The 20,257-nt window shown below is 38.4% G+C and overlaps 1 protein-coding gene across 2 annotated transcripts; it reads right to left on the minus strand.

Moving 5' to 3' along the window:
* Positions 1-578: 578 nt before the first annotated feature.
* On the minus strand, positions 579-19,025 carry lnx2a (ligand of numb-protein X 2a). Of its 2 annotated transcripts, XM_059524684.1 has the most exons (11): positions 18,887-19,025; positions 14,770-15,286; positions 11,112-11,335; positions 8,377-8,514; positions 7,754-7,953; positions 5,149-5,517; positions 4,093-4,272; positions 3,592-3,769; positions 2,737-2,962; positions 1,846-2,004; positions 579-1,129 (listed from the first exon to the last, which is right to left on the minus strand). In XM_059524684.1, the coding sequence occupies exons 2-11, from the start codon at positions 15,171-15,173 to the stop codon at positions 994-996; spliced, it is 2,214 nt and encodes a 737-aa protein (XP_059380667.1). In that variant the 5' UTR covers positions 15,174-15,286; positions 18,887-19,025; the 3' UTR covers positions 579-993. The 2 variants fall into 2 exon arrangements, with proteins under 2 accessions (XP_059380667.1, XP_059380668.1); XM_059524685.1 differs by lacking the exons at positions 579-1,129; positions 1,846-2,004 and adding an exon at positions 2,033-2,388 and having other exon boundaries at positions 2,732-2,962.
* Between the last annotated feature and the right edge of the window lie 1,232 nt (positions 19,026-20,257).

Below are 20,257 nucleotides of genomic sequence, written 5' to 3' on the forward strand. Positions count from 1 at the left end.
AAAACCTGAGAACCCTGAGCTTGTGTGAATCACAGACATAATTTCAGGCGTTTGACAAATTCTCTGATTTCAGGACCATGTAACCAGAAGTGTGAAAATTAACTCAAAAATGCATCATCCCTTGCAGAACTCAATTTCATGCTTTTAAACACCTTTTAAATGTATGGAAATGATACCTCTAGAATAAAATTTGTGCAGTATGTATTTCATTATTTTTAGTATGTGTATACGGATACATTTGTAAAGGTTTTTTTTTTTTTTTTCACCCTGCCAGATGGTGCAGCAATGGCATTTACCAGCGTGAGCAAATGGGGACATGCTTAACCAGCCAAACCTTGAACTGTTGCCCAAAGATGGCAGCAAATGCTAAAATCCTCCATGAGATATTACAGCTAATCTCTTCAAAGATTTTCTAAAAGCATTTTAGGATGGTAAATATTTATCCCGTATTTTTATCTCTAGAGAGCTAGGAACTTATGAACATTAGACTTCTCCAAGATTATTGTAGCAAAAAGACTGGATCAAATCTGATAAGTGGATCTAGAAATTATTTTTGCGCATCAACTGAGGCTTAACTCTTGTATCCTCACTGGGAAAGATTTATTAAACAGCTGTGCACATTCATCCATTCATACTTGCACGCATACACCTTTGTTTGGTCTCTCTTTAACACAAACATTCACAAACATAGATCACATTTAGAGTTAACATGTATATAAAACCTCCGGTAGAGTGGACTGCTGATCAGCATGGTGAGGGGAGACCTTAAGGCTGCTCTCCAGAGGGGGGAGGGGGGGGGTGGCCTCATGGGCCTCATGGGCGTGGCAGGTTTTCTAAGGCCTGGTTTATTCAGCATCAAGTAAAAGCATTCGATTTTCCAAGACTCTGGCTTTGACAGTATGGTGCCTCCGTGGCAGAGAGTAGGACACACAGGACCATTAGAACACACAGATATGAGCGCTGTCTGATGTGAGGCATGGTGTCCTGGCAGGGTTAGACCAGGCTTCCTGGCCAGGACACAACGGTGAGCGCTACCCTGCTCCGCTGCTCCTTCAGCATGGGCACCAGGGCGGAATGACTCATGCCAGCCGTGGACAGACCGTTTACAGCCACTATCATATCACCACACCTGAATGGGAAACAAAACCAAGCGATCATGTGAATCCAATGCTAAAGAATCACTGCTTCAATGAATCAGCCTAAACACAACAGTTGTTTTTAATCAATCAGTTAAAAGAACAATTCACTCTGAGCTATCGGTTTGTTAAGTGACTCACCAGCTCACTGAATTGGATGGTTACTGAATTAAGATCTGACCACAAGTACCATTAATGTGTTTTGTGAGACTTAAATCAATCTAAATATTGATTGGCTTTTAAAAGTAAATGAGTGTTTAAAGTTGCTATGTTTATCTTTATAAAAAAAAAATGTATAGAGACTTGTTTCTATCTTCCGGTTGTTAATTGGATGGAGGTGGATATTCAAAAAGCTTTATTGTAATAGTATTTTTTAAATAAAAAAGTAATAAAAAAATAAATAAAAATAATTTATACACATTGTTATTATACATATTTTATGAATATTATAATAATACAATAAATTATATTAATTTATTAATTGTTAATTAATATATTCATTAAATAATAAATGTAATTAAATATGTTAGAAAAAATAGTAGTGATTTTGTTTAGTATATACAAAAAATAATCTTTTATGCAACACTGATGGCCAGAGATGTAAGCTTGTTTTGAAACATTTTAATCAAGGTAATGCTGAAAGTGCTGTCTCATCTAGCCATGAAGCATTAGGTCATTGTTTATTGTTTATTTTGTTGTGCTTGCTCACTTTAGACGGCCATCGTAGTAAGCGGGTGTTCCAAGGACGATGGTCTTGATAAAGAACGCCTGGTTGCTGTGGTTCTCCTCATAACCTCCAACAATGCTGAAGCCCCAGCTGCCAGGGTGACCTCTGCGGAGGACGATCTCATGACTGCTATGCAGGTAGCTGTGACAGAGAACCAGAAAGACAGAGAACGGTGTGGATAAACAAGTGAGCATCATCAGAAAATCAGGAGCATAAAAGGAGAAACACAGAAAAACAGATGCATGTTGGTAAGAGATATTTGTAAATGGAGGATTTGGCACAATGACAGGAAGGGAGAAGTAAACAGAAGGGTGCCAAAACAAAGGGGACGGATGATGAAGGACAGAAAGAAGGGCAGAGTAAAAAAGGAGGGAGTGAGACTGGACTGAATGACCTGAGACTGGGCTGAAATGGGCTAGAAGCAAGTTATCTCCATATGTACGCTTCATCTGATAATCTGCAGCTGTTGATGTTTACATCACGACACAGCCATAATCCCCTCGTGGGTTAGCACCGATAAAGCTGCTGATCCGAAACACATCAACAATACAGATTTTTTGCTGTGTGCAAGTCATCAAAATAGCTGCATTCTCTCCCTTCAAAGCTGTTTCCACTCAGATTCGGATGGGAAAAAAAGTAGGTGAACCTGGCATGATGGTAGTCTTGGCCAGAATGCTTTGACTATTTGAGGGTTATTTGGATCAGTGCTAAGCAAGGTGAGAATGCTATTTTAAGCCTCTCAGTGGAGTTCAAAGAGAGCCATTTGGACTCTTCCAAAAGTACATCCACTTTAATAGCCCTGTGTCGCTTTTTCCATTCATCAAACCTTCTCCCAAGAGAAATTCTACAAAATCTGATTGCATGCAACCTTACCTGGGAAGTCCAAGCCACATGACCCATGAAGGCGACCAGCTTGCGTCATAGTCGTTTTCGTGCGGAGGGAGAAGTTCTTCGTCTGGGCCTGGTTCTTCAACTGTGTTCACCTCTAGTGCCCTCAGCTGGACAGAGCAGGATGCGGCACTGGACTTCAGAGTGCCCACTGCCTCGCTGTGGCTCAGATAGGTCAAATCTTGACCATTAATACTCAACAATACATCCCCTGAGCAATGAGAGACAACAAAGACACTTAGAGACACTCCCAACAGCCACACAGAGAGGACTGAAACACGGCTGAAACCCCATAGAGATAGGTTTCACTTCCGTGCACTTCATCAGTCTATTCCTCAAGATACTGACACATGCAATCCAAAATGAATGACTCTAATTACTCAGTTCTTTTTAGTAAACCAAGCACATGCAGAACAATCAGTGTAATCTGATTTCTGAATTAACAAGTCGGTTCATTTTAGTGAATTAGACACATACAGCACAACCAGTGTAGTCTGATTCCTGAATGAATGAGTCAGTTCATTTTAGTGAATCAAACATACAGCGCAGACTGAAAAGACTGAAAAATCACTAAATATACCTTTTGTGAGATTTGTTTTTAAATGTATTTATTTATTATTAAACTCATATCATTATTTGGAGTGGAACTGCTAACAAAAACAAGCATTATTCTTCCTCTGAATAACATGAATCATGTGCAATAAGACCAGTAGTGTGTATTAAGAAAGTGAACAGGCTCAATGTTGAAGTCATGTTGATGGTAGGTCCACAAACATTCTTAAACTTGGGTAAAGATTATCTAGATACTAATTTAAGGGAAAAAGGGTTTATGTAATTTACCATGTTTGATTCGTCCATCACGTGACAGGCAGCCATGGGGCTGGACACTTGTGACAAAGATTGGCAGCTCTCCGCTCTTGCTGCCCCGTCCCCCTGCCACAGTCATACCCAGAGACTCATGCGGTTCCTTCTTCACAGTGATGTGTTTCTCCTTACAGGTCACACACTGGGAGAGATCCTACAAAACACAAGCATCAAATCTAAATTTGTCTCAGATGTAGAGAAGGAAAAACGGAAGCCCATTTCTAAATTGACACTGTTTAAATTGACAAGTGCTGTTTATCTTCCCAAAGGGAGCAGCTCTAATCCAACTTTGTAATTGATCTCATAATAGATTCAACTAGGAGTAATTAAGGTTGTGGTCTGAACTCATGGAAAAATTGGAAGCTACCCAGATGCTTCAGAAAAAGGGCTCCCTAATTACGTTTCCATGATGCTAAAATAGATTCTGCAACACACACAGACTTGCTCTTGCTCTTGGCTGTAGGCATTTGTACTCACTCTTTGGGTGGAAGACCTGGCAAGGTGCAGACTTGGGACGGGGCTTGGGGTCGCAGTGCAGGGAAGCGGCGGAATGTGTTCATGGCTCCAAACGTCCCTGGTCAAGGTGGAGCCTATGTGCACAGCCATAGTCTGCTTGCTGGACCGGCTAATCAGCAGATTGACTCTTTCTCCACTAGCCTAGAAGATGACAGTAGGCGGTCTGTATAAATACCTAATACTCTTATATTGAGTGCCGAGGTGGCTTTATATCCAGCAAAGACAGTCTGCTGCCTGCCAGTGCTATTCCTAATAATGTTTTAGCTGCCCTTTCTCTGTGTGATCGGGGCAGCCAGATGGGAGAAAGCAGCTCACGTAGACATAAAGATACTATCAATCAAATTACCTTCTGAGCAGGGTAGCACAGACGGTGTCCTAATGTCCCAAACAGGCACTGAGATTCAGCACAGATGACACTAGCTGTATTATTATGAGAATGTTTATTAGAGGAAACTAGATGATAGAAAATGTGAGTGGTGTTGCTGGAGCAAAAGTCACCACCACACTGGAGTGGTTATCAGAATAACTATATGGTTGCTAGGGTGTTACTGAATGGTTTTCTAAGCTCTAGATATGGCTGAAGCCCTCTTTCAGTGTAAGTCTATGGATGTTTTCCTCCAAATTTAAGAATGCAGAATATATTGGTAATCATATTGGTTAAATATTAGACATTTTCGGATCGTATTACCTAATTATTAAAACGTGTGCAAACCATGTGTTCATCTAAATAAAGCTAAAATAAGATTGCTATTGCTATAGTTAATGTTTAACAACACTGATAATTGAATAAAACTGTTAAATGTAAACTTTATCAAATCTCAAAATGAATATCTTGATTTCATACTTTATAATATTGTGATGCTTAAATTCACTTTTAGTATTTTATTTTTCATTATAGTATAGATATCTATATATATTTTAAGATATATTTTAAGAACAACCATTTATCAGTTAGCAAAGGTCTACTAGCGTCCTTATCTTGACCTAAGCTGCCCCACACACATGCTTTCTCTCTACCTGTATAATCTGAGCTGCCTGCTCAGGAGTGCCATGTCTCAGGTCATGCTCGTTGACGGCCAGCACTCTGTCGTTGCTGCAAAGTCGTCCGTCTTTAGCGGCTAACCCTCCCTCCAGCAAGTCCAGGATAAACACACCCGCTTCATCTGTACGCCGCACCAGCTTGATCCCCAGCTGCTCTGATGATTCCCGCTTGTGCAGGGTGATGCGTATGCTGGCAGGGCTGCCCTTGGGCGTAGCAGTCGCCACAGGTGGCCTGGCAGAACAGCGGCGCTCTCTCAGAACCGTCAACTGCAGGATGGTGCATGGACGGGCCAGGGTAGAGCGAGCAAAGTGATGGGGCACGTTACTGATGTCCACATTGTTCACCTGCACACAAATGGGAAGTTAATGGTTTTGACTTTAGTGCAAAGGTCTTGTGTGAGTAGTTGCAATAAGCTGTTAGTGACAAAGAGATTTTTTTCGTGTTTTATATTTTTTATAAAAAAAAAGCTATTTAGTTTTGATGTATTATAGTTTTACTTCATTTGTTATTAATGATTTAATGTACACTACTGCTCAAAATGTAAAAGATTTTTAGTGTTTTGAAAGAAGTCTCTTATTTACCAAAAGGAAGTAATATAATAAAAACAGTAATATCGTGAAACATTACAATTTAAAATGTATCATATTTCTGTGAATTTTCAGTGTCACCTAAATGGTCCTTCAGAAATCATGATAATATGCTAATTTGCTGCTTAAGAAACATTTCTTATCAGTGTTGAAAATGGTGTGCTGCTTAATATATTAGGTGAAACCATGATACATTTCTTTCAGGATGCTCAGATTAATATATAAAGTTCAAAAGAACAGCATTTATTCGAAAAAAAAAATATATATATAATATTTCATTTAAAGGGATACACACACACACACACGTATATATATATATATATATATATATATATATATATATATATATATATATATATATATATATGTCTTTATTGTCACCCTTAAATTGATACTCCTCCCAAAAAGTTTGTCATTAATCACTTACCCCCATGTCGTTCCAAACCCTTAAAAGCTCAGTTCGTCTTCGGAACACAATTTAAGATATTTTGGATAAAAACGGGTAGGCTTGAGACTATTCCATTGACTGCCAAGTAATTACACTGTCAAGGTCCAGGAAAGTTTGAAAAGCATCATCAGAATAGTCCATCTGCCATCAGTGATTCAACCATGACGTTATGAAGCGACGAGAATACTTTTTGTTCATGAAGAAAACTATAATAACTTTATTCAACAATTCATCTCCTCTGTGTCTCTTCAAATCAGCATAGCGCCATTTTGGCAAATCTGCTCTTCTGTATCAGCTGCGCCACATGGATACGTTTTTTACGTTTTTGGTTGAAAGCAAACAACGCATTGGCGCAGCACGGAGCATTCGCCATCTGAGTACAAAAGGTATTCTTGTCGCTTCATCACTGATGGCAGATGGACTTTTCTGACGATGCTTTTCATACTTTTCTGGACCTTGACACTGTTATTTATTTGGCAGTCTATGGGACAGTCAAGCCTCCAGGTTTAGATCAAAAATATCTTAAATTGTGTTCCGAAGACGAAAAAAGCTTTTACGGGTTTGGAATGACATGGGGGTAAGTGATTAATGACAAAATTTTCATGAGTGGAGTAACCCTTTCATCAATTTAATGCTTCCTTGCTGAATAAAAGTATTCATTTCTATAAAAACAACAACAAAATGTTTGATAATCTCCTAATCATAAAATATAAAATTCTGTCTAATTAATATATATAGATGCAATTTAAATTAAATGATATAATCTCAGTTGTTCAATCTAGAACAATTATATCATTAAAAAGGAGAGTGTTATGGAAATTTTTAGTTTTGTTAATTTGGCATTGACTGCATTAATCTCATTTAGGTATTTTTTAACATACAATGAATAAGGTAGTATATATAGTCCATAGGGACATTGAGTTATTTTATGTAACTTTTGTGTAACATTTAAGGGGAAACTGTGTACCAGGGACAGGCAGTTTTTGAGAGTAACCAAACATCTACGATGAGATGTGCATGAGATGGGCATGTGTTATGATGTGATGTGCACTGAGCAACATGATTGGCTCAAAGGTCCTAGTCTGTCCTTCAATGTATCTTTTTACATTCTATAAAAAGTGGGCTGTAAGTCTGTGTGTTATCTCTTTGCACACAGACTTAGAAGCTGTGTGTAAACCAGATCATTCTCTGCAGAGAATTAAAGCAATACAAAGACAAAACTCTGTTTGGTTTTTCATTCTCAGTATCTACAAATTGTTATTGAATTAGAATTTCCACAACAAGAGACGTTCATTTTTCAAAATCTTGTTTCAATGCATGAAGCTTAAAATGTATTTCTGGGTCAAAATGATGGAGCAGGTCATTATTTTGGTGAATGTCAGGTTGAAGAATGCTGTTCTGCATCTATTCATGCAGATAGTGATTCTGAAGCCACTTTTCATTAGAGCTCTTTAGAGAATGATTAAAGTATCAGGGCTGATCTGTAAATAGCAGTGAAATGCCTTTTTTAATCAGGCGGTTATTTTGGAACAGCAACAACAATACCTGAAGTATTTGGTCACCAGCCAGCAGCCGTCCGTCTCGAGCTATAACACCATCACGGTACACCTCCTGTATTACCACATTTATCAGGGGGGTCTCGTTTCCACCGACAATACTTATGCCCAGCTCTGTGTAGGGGTTTGCACGATGGACTTCAATAGTTGTGATTTCTCCCTCAGGTAGAGATGGGAGTTTCACACATCCTGAAAAACAAGACGTATGGATCCCAAACAAAGATATTAAAGGTATTTAAAGGTATAGTTCACCCCAAAATGTTGTCATAGTTCAACCAAAAATGTTATCATCATTTATTCACCCTCGTGGCGTTCCAAACCTGTATGAGTTTCTTTCTTATGGTGAACATAAAAGAAGATATTTTGAGGAATGCTGGTAATTGAACAGTTTATTGTCTCCATTGACTTCCATAGTAGGAAAAGACATACTATGGAAGTCAATGGGGAAGACAGTTTGGCTTTTCAAAATATCCTCAACATAAGAAAGAAACTAATTTACTCAAGGTTTGGAACGACACGAGGGTGAGTAAATGACAAAATTTTAATTTTTGGGTGAACTATTCCTTTAAGAAACAAAGTGGTTTAGTCTAGGACTGTGTGAAATAATCATACCTTCTTCAGCAGAAAGAGGCAGAGTTTCAACAAAGTCCCATCCTGAAGAGGCAGAACTGCCAGTGCGGAGAAGATGAATGCATGGGTTGCTGAGAGGACGCTTTACACGAGGAGGAGCGCACTCTAATCCATGGACACCTTTGAGGGACAAAAAGACAGCTGAAAATATACATTTCACTCCATAAAACATGTAAGTCACTACAGAGTATTATGTTAGCTTAGCAACATTTGCTAATTAAATCCCTAATAAACTATAAAAAAAAAAAAAGTATTGACAAAAACTGGTCCATTTGATTAAAATTGACTATTTAACTTGTGTATGCTATGTATTTTTTTTAGTGTACAGTTGTGGCCAAAGGTTTTGAGAATTACATAAATATTGGAAATTGGAAAAGTTGCTGCTTAAGTTTTTATAATAGCAATTTGCATATACTCCAGAATGTTATGAAGAGTGATCAGATAAAGTGCATAGTTCTTCTTTGCCATGAAAATTAACTTAATCCCAAAAAAACCTTTCCACTGCATTTCATTGCTGTCATTAAAGGACCTGCTGAGATCATTTCAGTAATCGTCTTGTTAACTCAGGTGAGAATGTTGACGAGCACAAGGCTGGAGATCATTATGTCAGGCTGATTGGGTTAGAATGGCAGACTTGACATGTTAAAAGGAGGGTGATGCTTGAAATCATTGTTCTTCCATTGTTAACCATGGTGACCTGCAAAGAAACGCGTGCAGCCATCATTGGGTTGCATAAAAATGGCTTCACAGGCAAGGATATTGTGGCTACTAAGATTGCACCTAAATCAACAATTTATAGGATCATCAAGAACTTCAAGGAAAGAGGTTCAATTCTTGTAAAGAAGGCTTTAGGGTGTCCAAGAAAGTCCAGCAAGCACCAGGATCGTCTCCTAAAGAGGATTCAGCTGCAGGATCGGAGTGCCACCAGTGCAGAGCTTGCTCAGGAATGGCAGCAGGCAGGTGTGAGCACATCTGCACGCACAGTGAGGCCAAGACTTTTGGAAGATGGCCTGGTGTCAAGAAGGGCAGCAAAGAAGCCACTTCTCTCCAAAAAAACATCAGGGACAGATTGATCTTCTGCCCCTTTCCGATTGTTTGGGGCATCTGGAAAAAGGCTTGTCCGGAGAAGAAAAGGTGAGCGCTACCATCAGTCCTGTGTCATGCCAACAGTAAAGCATCCTGACACCCTTCATGTGTGGGGTTGCTTCTCATCCAAGGGAGTGGGCTCACTCACAATTCTGCCCAAAAACACAGCCATGAATAAAGAATGGTACCAAAACACCCTCCAACAGCAACTTCTTCCAACAATCCAACAACAGTTTGGTGAAGAACAATGCACCGTGCCATAAGGCAAAAGTGATAATTAAGTGGCTCGGGGACCAGAATCTCTAAATTTTGGGTCCATGGCCTGGAAACTCCCCAGATCTTAATCCCATTGAGAACTTGTGGTCAATCCTCAAGAGGCGGGTGGACAAACAAAAACCCACTAATTCTGACAAACTCCAAGAAGTGATTATGAAAGAATGGGTTGCTATCAGTCAGGATTTGGCCCAGAAGTTGATTGAGAGCATGCCCAGTCGGATTGCAGAGGTCCTAAAAAAAAGAGGGGCCAACACTGCAAATACTCTTTGCATAAATGTCATGTAATTGTCGATAAAAGCCTTTGAAACGTATGAAGTGCTTGTAATTATATTTCAGAACATCACAGAAACAACTGAAACAAAGATCTAAAAGCAGTTTAGCAGCAAACTTTTTGAGAACTAATATTTATGTAATTCTCAAAACTTTTGGCCACGACTGTACTATGTTGTATTATTTGTTTATTGTCTTAGCTTTGCAATATGTGCTAATGCAAGTCTCTATTGGAATTAACTGTGAGTAACCAAGTTCAAGTGAGTTGAGCAAGTTGCTAATGCTAATTCATATCATGAAATTAGTACCGTAGTTACTATCAAGACATCGGTGGGGGACCAAAAAATACATAAATAAATAAATTGTAAGGCATAGTTTTATTGTTATTTTCAATGGAATTTTAAGTTAAAGGAATTAAAATATTAAAGGATTTAAGAGGATTAAGGGAATAAACAAAAAGGCAAAGAAAGAAAAATAGTAAAAGAACTACATTTTTTATATATTGTAATGCATATTAACTATTTGCATACATATGTAAATTATATGCAAATTATATATATATATATTTAATTTAATATTAAATAATATTTATATTATTTTTCAAATATGCACACAATCACTCTTGATCATATGCCTACTATGCTAAAAATGGCTCTCTTAATGTTTTTGGTCTCATCATTAAGCTGATTTTAGTTAAAAACAGCTAAATTTCACAAAAAATGCAATGCTTTTCATCAGTGAATATTACTTATGTTGTGTAATATTTCTATTATTAAAGAATTGTCAAATATTAAATATTTAGCTACTTCTTACACTGCGAAAAGTAAAGTGTTGAATTAAATTCAGGTTCTGTATCCAATAAAGACCCATTGTCTTTGATTTGATTGGCCAACTCAAACATTATAACGTTTATAACCACTGTTAATCTGCTGAGGCAGACCACCCTAAATATTTCATCCTAACAATACAGAGCACAATGTGTCATGGAGTGCAGCCGAACTGCCTCAAGAATACCAACTACTGGAAGTGACAATTTTGCTATATCTGATTATTGGTAGTGGCGGCCCTTCTTATAGGGTACTCACTGTCTTCTTCAGTGCTTTCTTCAAAGGCAGGGTTGTCTACACCAGGCTCTTCTGTCCATGTAGGAACATTGTTGCATGCGGTGGATCCAGCAGGTGGTGACGGGGTACTCTCCTTCATCTCAGTCTGGGGGGATCTCGGAGGGTTGGTCGCCGTGACCTTGTCCTCACTTCCCTCCATCCGTGTCCGCTCCAGCTTTGTTCGCTGACTGTGTGTTCCGGGACACCTAGACCCACACACATAGATGCAAACATACAAACACAATAAATGAAATATTCGGGAGGCTAGGTACACAGAGGTCTGGTTGAAATGAAATGGAAGACAAAGGCAAGAAAAAGGAAGCAAATTACATGAGAAACCTTGCACTACATCCTCAGGGCAGATGCTATTCCAGGAACCTACAGTAAAGTCAAGGTCCTGATATTTTATTCCCAAACAGTGCACAGTCTAGTGCAGTGTTGTTTTTAGTATTATTTATATATTATGATATAGTGTATTTAGTAACATTTTGGATGAATATTTTTATCAGTCTTAATTATACATTTAGTATTTTTTATTTTAATTAGTTTTTATTTGGATAATTTTTTATTATTTTATTTCAATTACCGAAATCCATTTTTGTTTTTGTTTTAGTTTTACTTTTAGTTAACTATAACAACATTGGTCCAGTGAATCTATGGGATCTTTCTTTGCCTTTGAGCTTGGAAGATTTCAGCATTTCACTAACATGACTGTCATATAATTAACAGCGCTAATTAATTACTCTACGCATCAGTGGGAACAAAGACCTGTAGGATAGTATTACATGCTGAGGTCTCATAGTATAACAAGAAAGCACCAGATTGTCAACACTGCTAAGAGAAGACGGCTAATTCTGGAAGTAACTCTCAGCATTCTCTTAGGAAGGTGTTAGTGCCTTTTTAAGCTTAATCTTCTTGGGTCTTCTTCCATTAAGAGATAAATAAAACATTCTTGAAAATAGGAGTAAATTATGGAGTATAGATGATGACAAAACTTTAATAACTTCCATTTTCCTAGCTTATTTGTCCTGTGATTTGTGAGCTAACTCAGCTTTGAACTATTCAACTCACATTTGGCTTCAGACTCTACACCAAACCCTCAGAAGGCCAAGACCTTCAGATTTCCCAAAGGCTCCATTCAATCCGATCTTGTGCACCCAATTCTTAAAATTTATACCACTCCTTGCTAACTCTTAGTACAAAATACCGTACTGGACTCTCTAACTCACCATAGCTCTGGGTTGCCCTGGGCAGTCTCACAGAAGAAGTGGTTGAAAAGGTTTCTAGAGTTGAAGTTTCCCAGCATGGCTGAAGAGAATATGAAACTGCTGCTCTCCAGTGCATTACACAGGACCGACTAATCTCCCATCACATGACAAAGGGGCAAGTAATCCCCAGATGGGAAGTCAGATCAAGCCCAGCAGGCTCCACTCACAAGAAAGTGACTCCAAAAGTCACTGGAGCCTTGGTCTGCTAAGCTTCATTGTCTTACTTTAACAGATACCGGAGTATGATAATTGTTGCCTCTGCATGCTCTAACTCAGAACCCCCTTGGACATGTGGTAATGCTAAAGTTGAATTGCTGTATTCTGCATGTTGATGAGGTTTATTTTGGATTTACTCATAATGGTATACCCAGAATGTGTGTAGGTAATATTCTGTTTGAAAAATGAGCAGTGCATCCCAACTGAGAATTAAAAACAACAACTAGGTAACACTTTCTGGAAGTACTACTACTAATAATTGAATCTTCATTTATCTGAATTTGAGATGGTCTTAAGGGGGATTCATAGGCTTGCAAATGCAGGAGAACGGAAACACAAGCTCACTGGATGTTCACTACATGACAAGTTCTAGTTTGGTAAACTGCTTGACCTTGATCATGAGAAATCATGTGACCATTAGAAGAATGATACATCATATTGTGACCTTTTAGCTGAATTAAAAGACGAACTTGGAAACTAGTACAGGTTTGCAACATTGCAGGAGCAGAGTGCACTGTATAAGTTTTAATTTTATATTGTATTATAGTATATAAGTATTATTATTATTTTTTTTAACGTTTTTAAAAAGGTGCCACGTCATATCCTGTCCTATAGTGTCCAAACTAATTTTGCATGCTCAAAGTCTAACAAGACCATTTCTTTAGTTGAGTAACAGACAAAAAGATAAAAAAAATGATCTCCAATATGATTGGCTGATTGGCACATTATTTTATCATTCTACCTGAAAACAAATTTGAGATCACAGGCTGGTACAATGAACATATACTGAAGTTCTAAATCTGACTGTAAATTTCACTTTAAGACCTCAAAATTTGTTTTCTGGCTTAACTGTTGGATTTGAGGCCACCTTTATGTTTGTGTATCTTCAAACATTGACAAAAATGTTCATATCTCAACACAAAAAAGAATACCATTCCTGTCCGTTCCGTTCCTTTAAAAAAAAAAAATTTATGAGCCAAATATGGTTGGTTGCTTTACATGCCAGTCTGATGACTTCTTGTTTAACTGGGTGGTTCTTGACTGCAAAGGCAACAAGATTTTTTGCTTCAAGTCCACAGTCTTATGTTAAATATGTAACCATTACTTGTATGTTTACACATTTGGTATGCTTATATATATATAGTATATATCAAGTTCTTGCATTTTCTAGGAATCAAACCCATGAGTTTGACTTTGCTAGTGTTATGTTCTACTGTTTGAACTATACTGTAAAAAAATGGGTTTGCACAGTTGTAAATAAAACTATTTATTCAAATCGATAGTAATTATTGAATTACTCACCTTCAGGTCGTTCCAAAGATGTACGGCCTTTGTTCATCTTCGGGACACAAATGAGATATTTTTGATGAAATCCTAAAAGTTTCTGACCCTGCATAGACAGCAGTATAACTGAAATTTTCCCAGACAACAGAAACATAAGTAAATATTTGTTAAAATAGTCCATGTGACATCAATGACTCAACCGTCATTTTATGAAGTTACGAGAATCCATTTGGTGCGTAAAGAAAACAAAAATAATGACTTTATTCAGCAATTCTTCTCTGCCCCACCATTCTCGAGAATATGACGCATGCGTGTCATGCTGCTCATGTAGCACACGCATGTGCTGCGCCTTGTTTATGAGCAGAGGAATGCACAGGCATGGCATCATGAAGGGCTGTGGACTGTGACACAGAAGAAAAGAATTGTAGAATAAAGTCATTATTTTTGTTTTCTTTGCACACAAAATGTGTACATGTAACTTCGCAAAATAAATGCTGAACCACTGATTTGAACATGGACTATTTTGTTGATGCTCTTAGTATGTTTCTGGACCTTGAACATGGTAGTTCCCTTGTTGTCTATACAGAGTCAGAAAGTCCTTGGATTTCATAAAAATATCTTAATTTTGGTTCTGAAGATGAACGAAGGCTTTACAGGTTTGGAATGACATGAGGGTGAGTAATGAATGACAGAATTTTCATTTTTGGGTGAACTATCCCTTTAAGAACATTTTTACAATAAAACACTTTTCCAGTTTTTACTACACTTCTACACTAAATGTTTTACTGCATAAGAATACAATCATAATATGTTTATTTTTTACAGATTTTGCATTTGATACTAAAAAGTGTGAATATTCATGAGTATTTTACCTGTGTTTGAGATGTGCATCCAGGTCACAGCGTGGCATGCTGAGAGAGCAAGAAGGCGTCAGCGGACAGGTGACCGACAGCTTATCCAGCAGCTTGTGTACCAGAATGCTGGAGCGCCGGCAGACCTGCAGCTGCAGATGCGCACGGTCCAGCGGACAAAAGTCCCGTTCCTGCAGAAAGCTGCGCAGGCAGCGGGCACAGAAGGTGTGGCCACACGGTGTATCCAGGGGCTGAACTAACGGCTGAAGGCAGATGTGGCACACCAAATCATCATCCACTTCCAGACGATAGTTATAAAGGTGGTTCTCCCAGGTGCGGTGAATCTGTCCACATTCAGAGCAAAGGGCCTCCAGAAGAGCTTCGCTCACCATGCCCGGGTCCACTCCCTCTCCCAGACTGCCCATTGTGCTCGGCTTTGGCTACACAAACACACTCAGTGGCTCGGTTACGGGGGCGTCAGAGGCTGTGCGACTCCGGCAGGGGACGGCCACCCCCTGGTAGACGGTGTTACATCACCCTGAAGGAGAAGAAGTGAGGTAACTGTTCAGAATGAGAGAACGTGTTTGTGTGTGTGCCATGTGTTGTGAGGATGAGATTATGTTGCAGGGCAGTGTGGGTTTACTCCTGCACATTAATCTGACAGTGTAATCTCTTGCTCTCTCGCCTGGAGCAATCTTTCAATCCCACAGAGAGAGATTTATTTTGGATTGGGGCAGGGATTGCAGAGTCAAGAGGTTTTGATGTGAAAGTGAGAATGGGGGGCAAGAGATGAGGACAAAAATAGATACTGTATAAGATTTGAATTGATAACATTTGTTCAGAAAACTCAGATTGGTGGGGGTGGGTGCAAACTCATCCGAGTCATTAAATACACAAATATTAATCAAAACCTCACAGATTATAATTAAAATCAGTCCTCTGAAGGCCCTGTTTCTAATTTTGATACATTGCAGATTTAAAGGAACGGTTGTCATTCTCTCTGAATTTACTCGCCATTGTCAATTCAAACCTGACTTTCTTTCTTCAGTGAAAGAGTATTTTTTCAGTATGACTAAGGTGAATGACTGGGCCTCCAAAAACTACCATAAAGGAAACATAAAACTGATATGTGTGCTGTACTTAGTTATTTTTCACAGAAAATCTTGACATCTGCGTTAGCTGAAAGAAATAGTCATACAGGAGTGAAAAAGCATGAGGGTCAATAAATATGACAGAATTTTTATTTGCCTGTGAGCTAGACCAGGGGTTTTCAAACTGGGGTCTGTGAAAAACATCTAGAGAAAATAAATCAATAAATAAAACATGATATAAATAAATAAACAATACATTTAACAGTACATTACTAAGATGTAGTGAGCAGGCAAACAAAACAGACCTTAGTCAGTAGTCAGGGTAGCACTATATTTAATTTCACAGTTTTTTGAACCTGACACAAAATGACCAGACATTAACGGACTAATCATATCAGCAGCACAAGTGAAAGTGTGAATGATTACTAATCAGGTGAAATCACTATCATACTAATTAGATCCCAAGAGCAGAGTAATTGCTATAAAAAGAGGAAAAAGCACTTCCAATCATTGTGTTCTTGTCAAAGTCTACCTCCAAAGAAACATGTGCAGCCATCATCGCATTGCATCAAAATGGTCTCACACGTAAGGATATTGCTACAAAAATATTGCACCTGAAAGAACCATTTACTGGATCATCAAGAACTTCAAGTAGAGTGGATGACTGCAGTGAAGAAGTCTTCAGGACGTCCCAGAGTGTCCAGCAAGCACCAGGACCGTCTCCTCATGACTGAGGGGTCATGTCACCAGCAGTGCAGAGCTTGCTCAGGAACGGCAGCAGGTTGGTGTGAGAGCATCTGCACACACAGTGAGGCCAAGACTTTTGGACAACGGCCTGGTGTCAAGAAGGGCAGCAAAGAAGACCCTTCTCTCCAAGAAAAATGTCAAGGACCGACTGGAATTCTGCAGCAAGTACAAGGATTGGACAGCAGAAAACTGGTGCAAAGTTATTTTCTCTGATGAAGCTCCCTTTCGACTGTTCGGGCATCCTGAGACCATCAATGTGTGGGGTTGCTTTTCAACCAAGGGAGTGGTGGGCTCTCTCATAACTCTACACTACCAGGAATAAAAAATGGTATCAAAATGTCCTGCAAGAGTGACTTCTTCTTCCAACGATCCATGAGTAATTTGGTGATCTGTACATTTTACAGCATGATGGAGCACCATGTCACGAAGCAGTGATTTAATAAGTGGCTTGAAGATCATTACATTTGAAATCATGGATCCATGGCCAGGCAACTCCCCGGATCTCAATCACATAGAGAACCTGTGGTCAGTCCTCAAAGATGAGTGGACAAGCAGAAGCCCTCAAATTGTGATCAACTCCGAGAACTAATAAGGCAAGAATGGATTGCCATCATTCAGGATTTGGTCCAGAAGCTAATATCCAGCATGCCAGAGCCAATTGCAGAGGTTATGAAGAACAAGGGTCAACACAATAAACAAACAAAAAAAAAATGCCAATAAAAACTTATATGCTTATTGTTTTCGGTATTAAACAAAAACGGGGAAAAATAATCTACAAATATTGAAGCAGCAAACTTTGCAAAGCACAAAATTTGTCACTGCCAAAACTTTTGGCCATGACTGTACAGTGCATTAAATGGATTGTTGTTGGAAATGGAATTTCGTAAGTTATGATCATATAGTGAGTGTGCCATTATAAAGACTGTATATATCCCTCAATGCCTCGTTTTCGTCTGTGTTCAATATGCCATTTCACCTGATTTATGTTCTATGTAATAAAAACTAAATATTTCCCAAATAATTATGTACACTTTTTTTTAAACCATACACTGGGCCTTAAAAATATTCAGTTTTTAAATGGGAGTCCTTCGTATGACGATGGGATGTAGCATCTAAAAAAATGGAAAATCTTTGAACAAGACGTCTGATAATTGGCTTTTCGAGGCCACCAAACAGCAGGGGGCATTCTATTGGGCCGAGGATAACTACAACCTTCGCGTGTATTCACAGTATCCGACAGCTGTGCATCCGTGAGCAGCCCCACGCTTGGTCTGTCGACGGCATCTCTGTGACTACCTACCTCTGTTTTTATCTTGCAGCTGGACATGAATAAAACATGAGGACACAAGGCTTCTCTGTTGCCACTACAAAGCCCCGTCAACGTCTCATCAGACACACATACCCACGCACACTGTAAATGTCTTAATGTGGATAGTCTGATCTAAATGTAGCAGCTTGTACTTAAACCTCATCCCTTGATAGCATGATGTGGGACTAATGGCCTTTGGCCAGCTGCCATTAGTATTTCTATTCTATGCTGGATCCTCTGATGACTTTTAATCACAAGGGAGTGTTTAGATATTGACCGCAAGGGCTGTTCAAGGCCAGTCACTTGTTGTATCCTTGTATCTTCAGCTGCTTGTCACAGTTGTCTGTGTTCTCACTTGCAAAATGGCACATTCGCACTTATCTGGCTGCCTGGCGGATGAAGAATTAAATGTTTGTTCAGCTGAACTGACATGACATAAAATAATGCAAATCAATGGCTGATCTTTTAAACATCTACAAAGGAAGCAAACAATATCTGACATGCTCCATGTAGAATTCTATGCACATTCTATAGTCTTCATTTACAGAGCAAATGGCTTTCAGTAGCAATGACATGTTTCCATTCTGCAGTCCAGGATCTATTCACAAACCACCATTTTTGACACCCATCTCGCATTGCTTTTCCAAACCTTATTTTACAGAAAGGCTGCACATTCACAAACAGGTAGGCAACAAAAATAAATGAATGCAGGGAGGGGGACGGCGCTTTCTCTGTTGAATTAAAATGTCTGTGGATGCCACCTGCATGAATTATCTCGTTAATAAGGCGTATCCAATCCGGATCTATGACACATACAAATATCGATATCTTAATATTTCTGGTACAGAGCGGCTCGCTGTAATTTTTTTCGTTTATTGTCTCTCTCTGTCTGTGCTATCGCCCGTGCAATAGGCGACAATGACATCTAACAAAATGCGTGTAGTAATAAAGGATCGGCGGGTGATAATATTGAGTATTTGAAGAACATTACCTATTCGCGTTCCCTTCGGATGTGAACTCTGGCCCCGAGAGGGGAGAATCATGGAGCTCAATCACATCCACCGCAGCTTGCCCGAGCCGCATCCGCACGTCAAACACCCCCGTATCTGTGTCTTGAAGCGATATCCGATTCGTGAACGAATGGCTCTTTTGAGTCGACTCTTTTGAGTGAATCAATTGAACCTGTTCATTATACCGGTCGGGTCTAGTGCATGTATTGGACTGAATCGGCCCAGTGACTCTCGAGTCAAAAAACTGCCCGACTCGCTGAACCATGAACCGTCTCCTTCAAAATCGTCCAGACATTGATAAATGCATTTGGAGTTAACTATATAAAAAATATTAAATTAATATGAATAAAATAACATGAATATAAAAAATCTATAAAATATTGACAAATTTATTTCTATTATATATTCTATTTGTTATTTTTATTTATCTATTATCAAAAAATAAATAAACTTGCTACACGTAAGACTAACATGGGGCATGTCACAGCATTTACAGTAGACTACATATTGTTGGTCATTTATTGGTTTGATGCAGGGGCGTAGCCATCTTTTCAGGAGTGAGGGGGACAGAAATCTCTCTCACACACACACACACACACACACACACACACACACACATATATATATATATATATATATATATATATATATATATATATATATATATACATGCGTGTGTGTGTGTAATTTCATTACGATATAACATTTCTGTAATCTATATAGCCAGAGACAGTTTATAAAAAAGGACTTTGATATAGCCTAATAGTCAAAAGTTTTTTAACAGTAAGATTTTTAATGTTTTGAACGAAGTCTCTTCTGCTCACCAAGTCTGCCTTTATTTGATCCAAAGTACAGCAAAATCAGTAATATTGTTAAATATGTATACTATTTAAAATAACTGTTTTCTATCTTAGTATATTTTAAATGTAATGTATTCATGTGATCAAAGGTGAATTTTCAGCATCATTCCTCCAGTCTTCAGTGTCACATTAATCAGAAAACATTCTTAATGCGGATTTGCTGATTATCAATATTTTAAATAGATGAGAACATTTTTTCAGCATTCTTTGATGAATAGAAGGATCCACAGATCAGCATTCATGTGAAATAAAAAGCTTTCGCAACATTATACACCATATCATTCAAAAGTTTAGTATACATATATATATTTTTTTGTTAAATAAATTATAGAAATTAATACTTTTATTTATCAAGGATTCTTTAAATTGATCAAAAGTGATGATGAAGACATCATTTTACAAGAGATTTCTATTTCAGATAAATGCTGCTCTTCTGAACTGTTAATTCATCAAAGAAACCTGAAAAAATTCTACTCAGCTGTTTTCAACATT

Source organism: Carassius carassius, chromosome 35 (genome assembly GCF_963082965.1).
Source record: "Carassius carassius chromosome 35, fCarCar2.1, whole genome shotgun sequence".
NCBI lineage: Eukaryota > Metazoa > Chordata > Actinopteri > Cypriniformes > Cyprinidae > Carassius > Carassius carassius.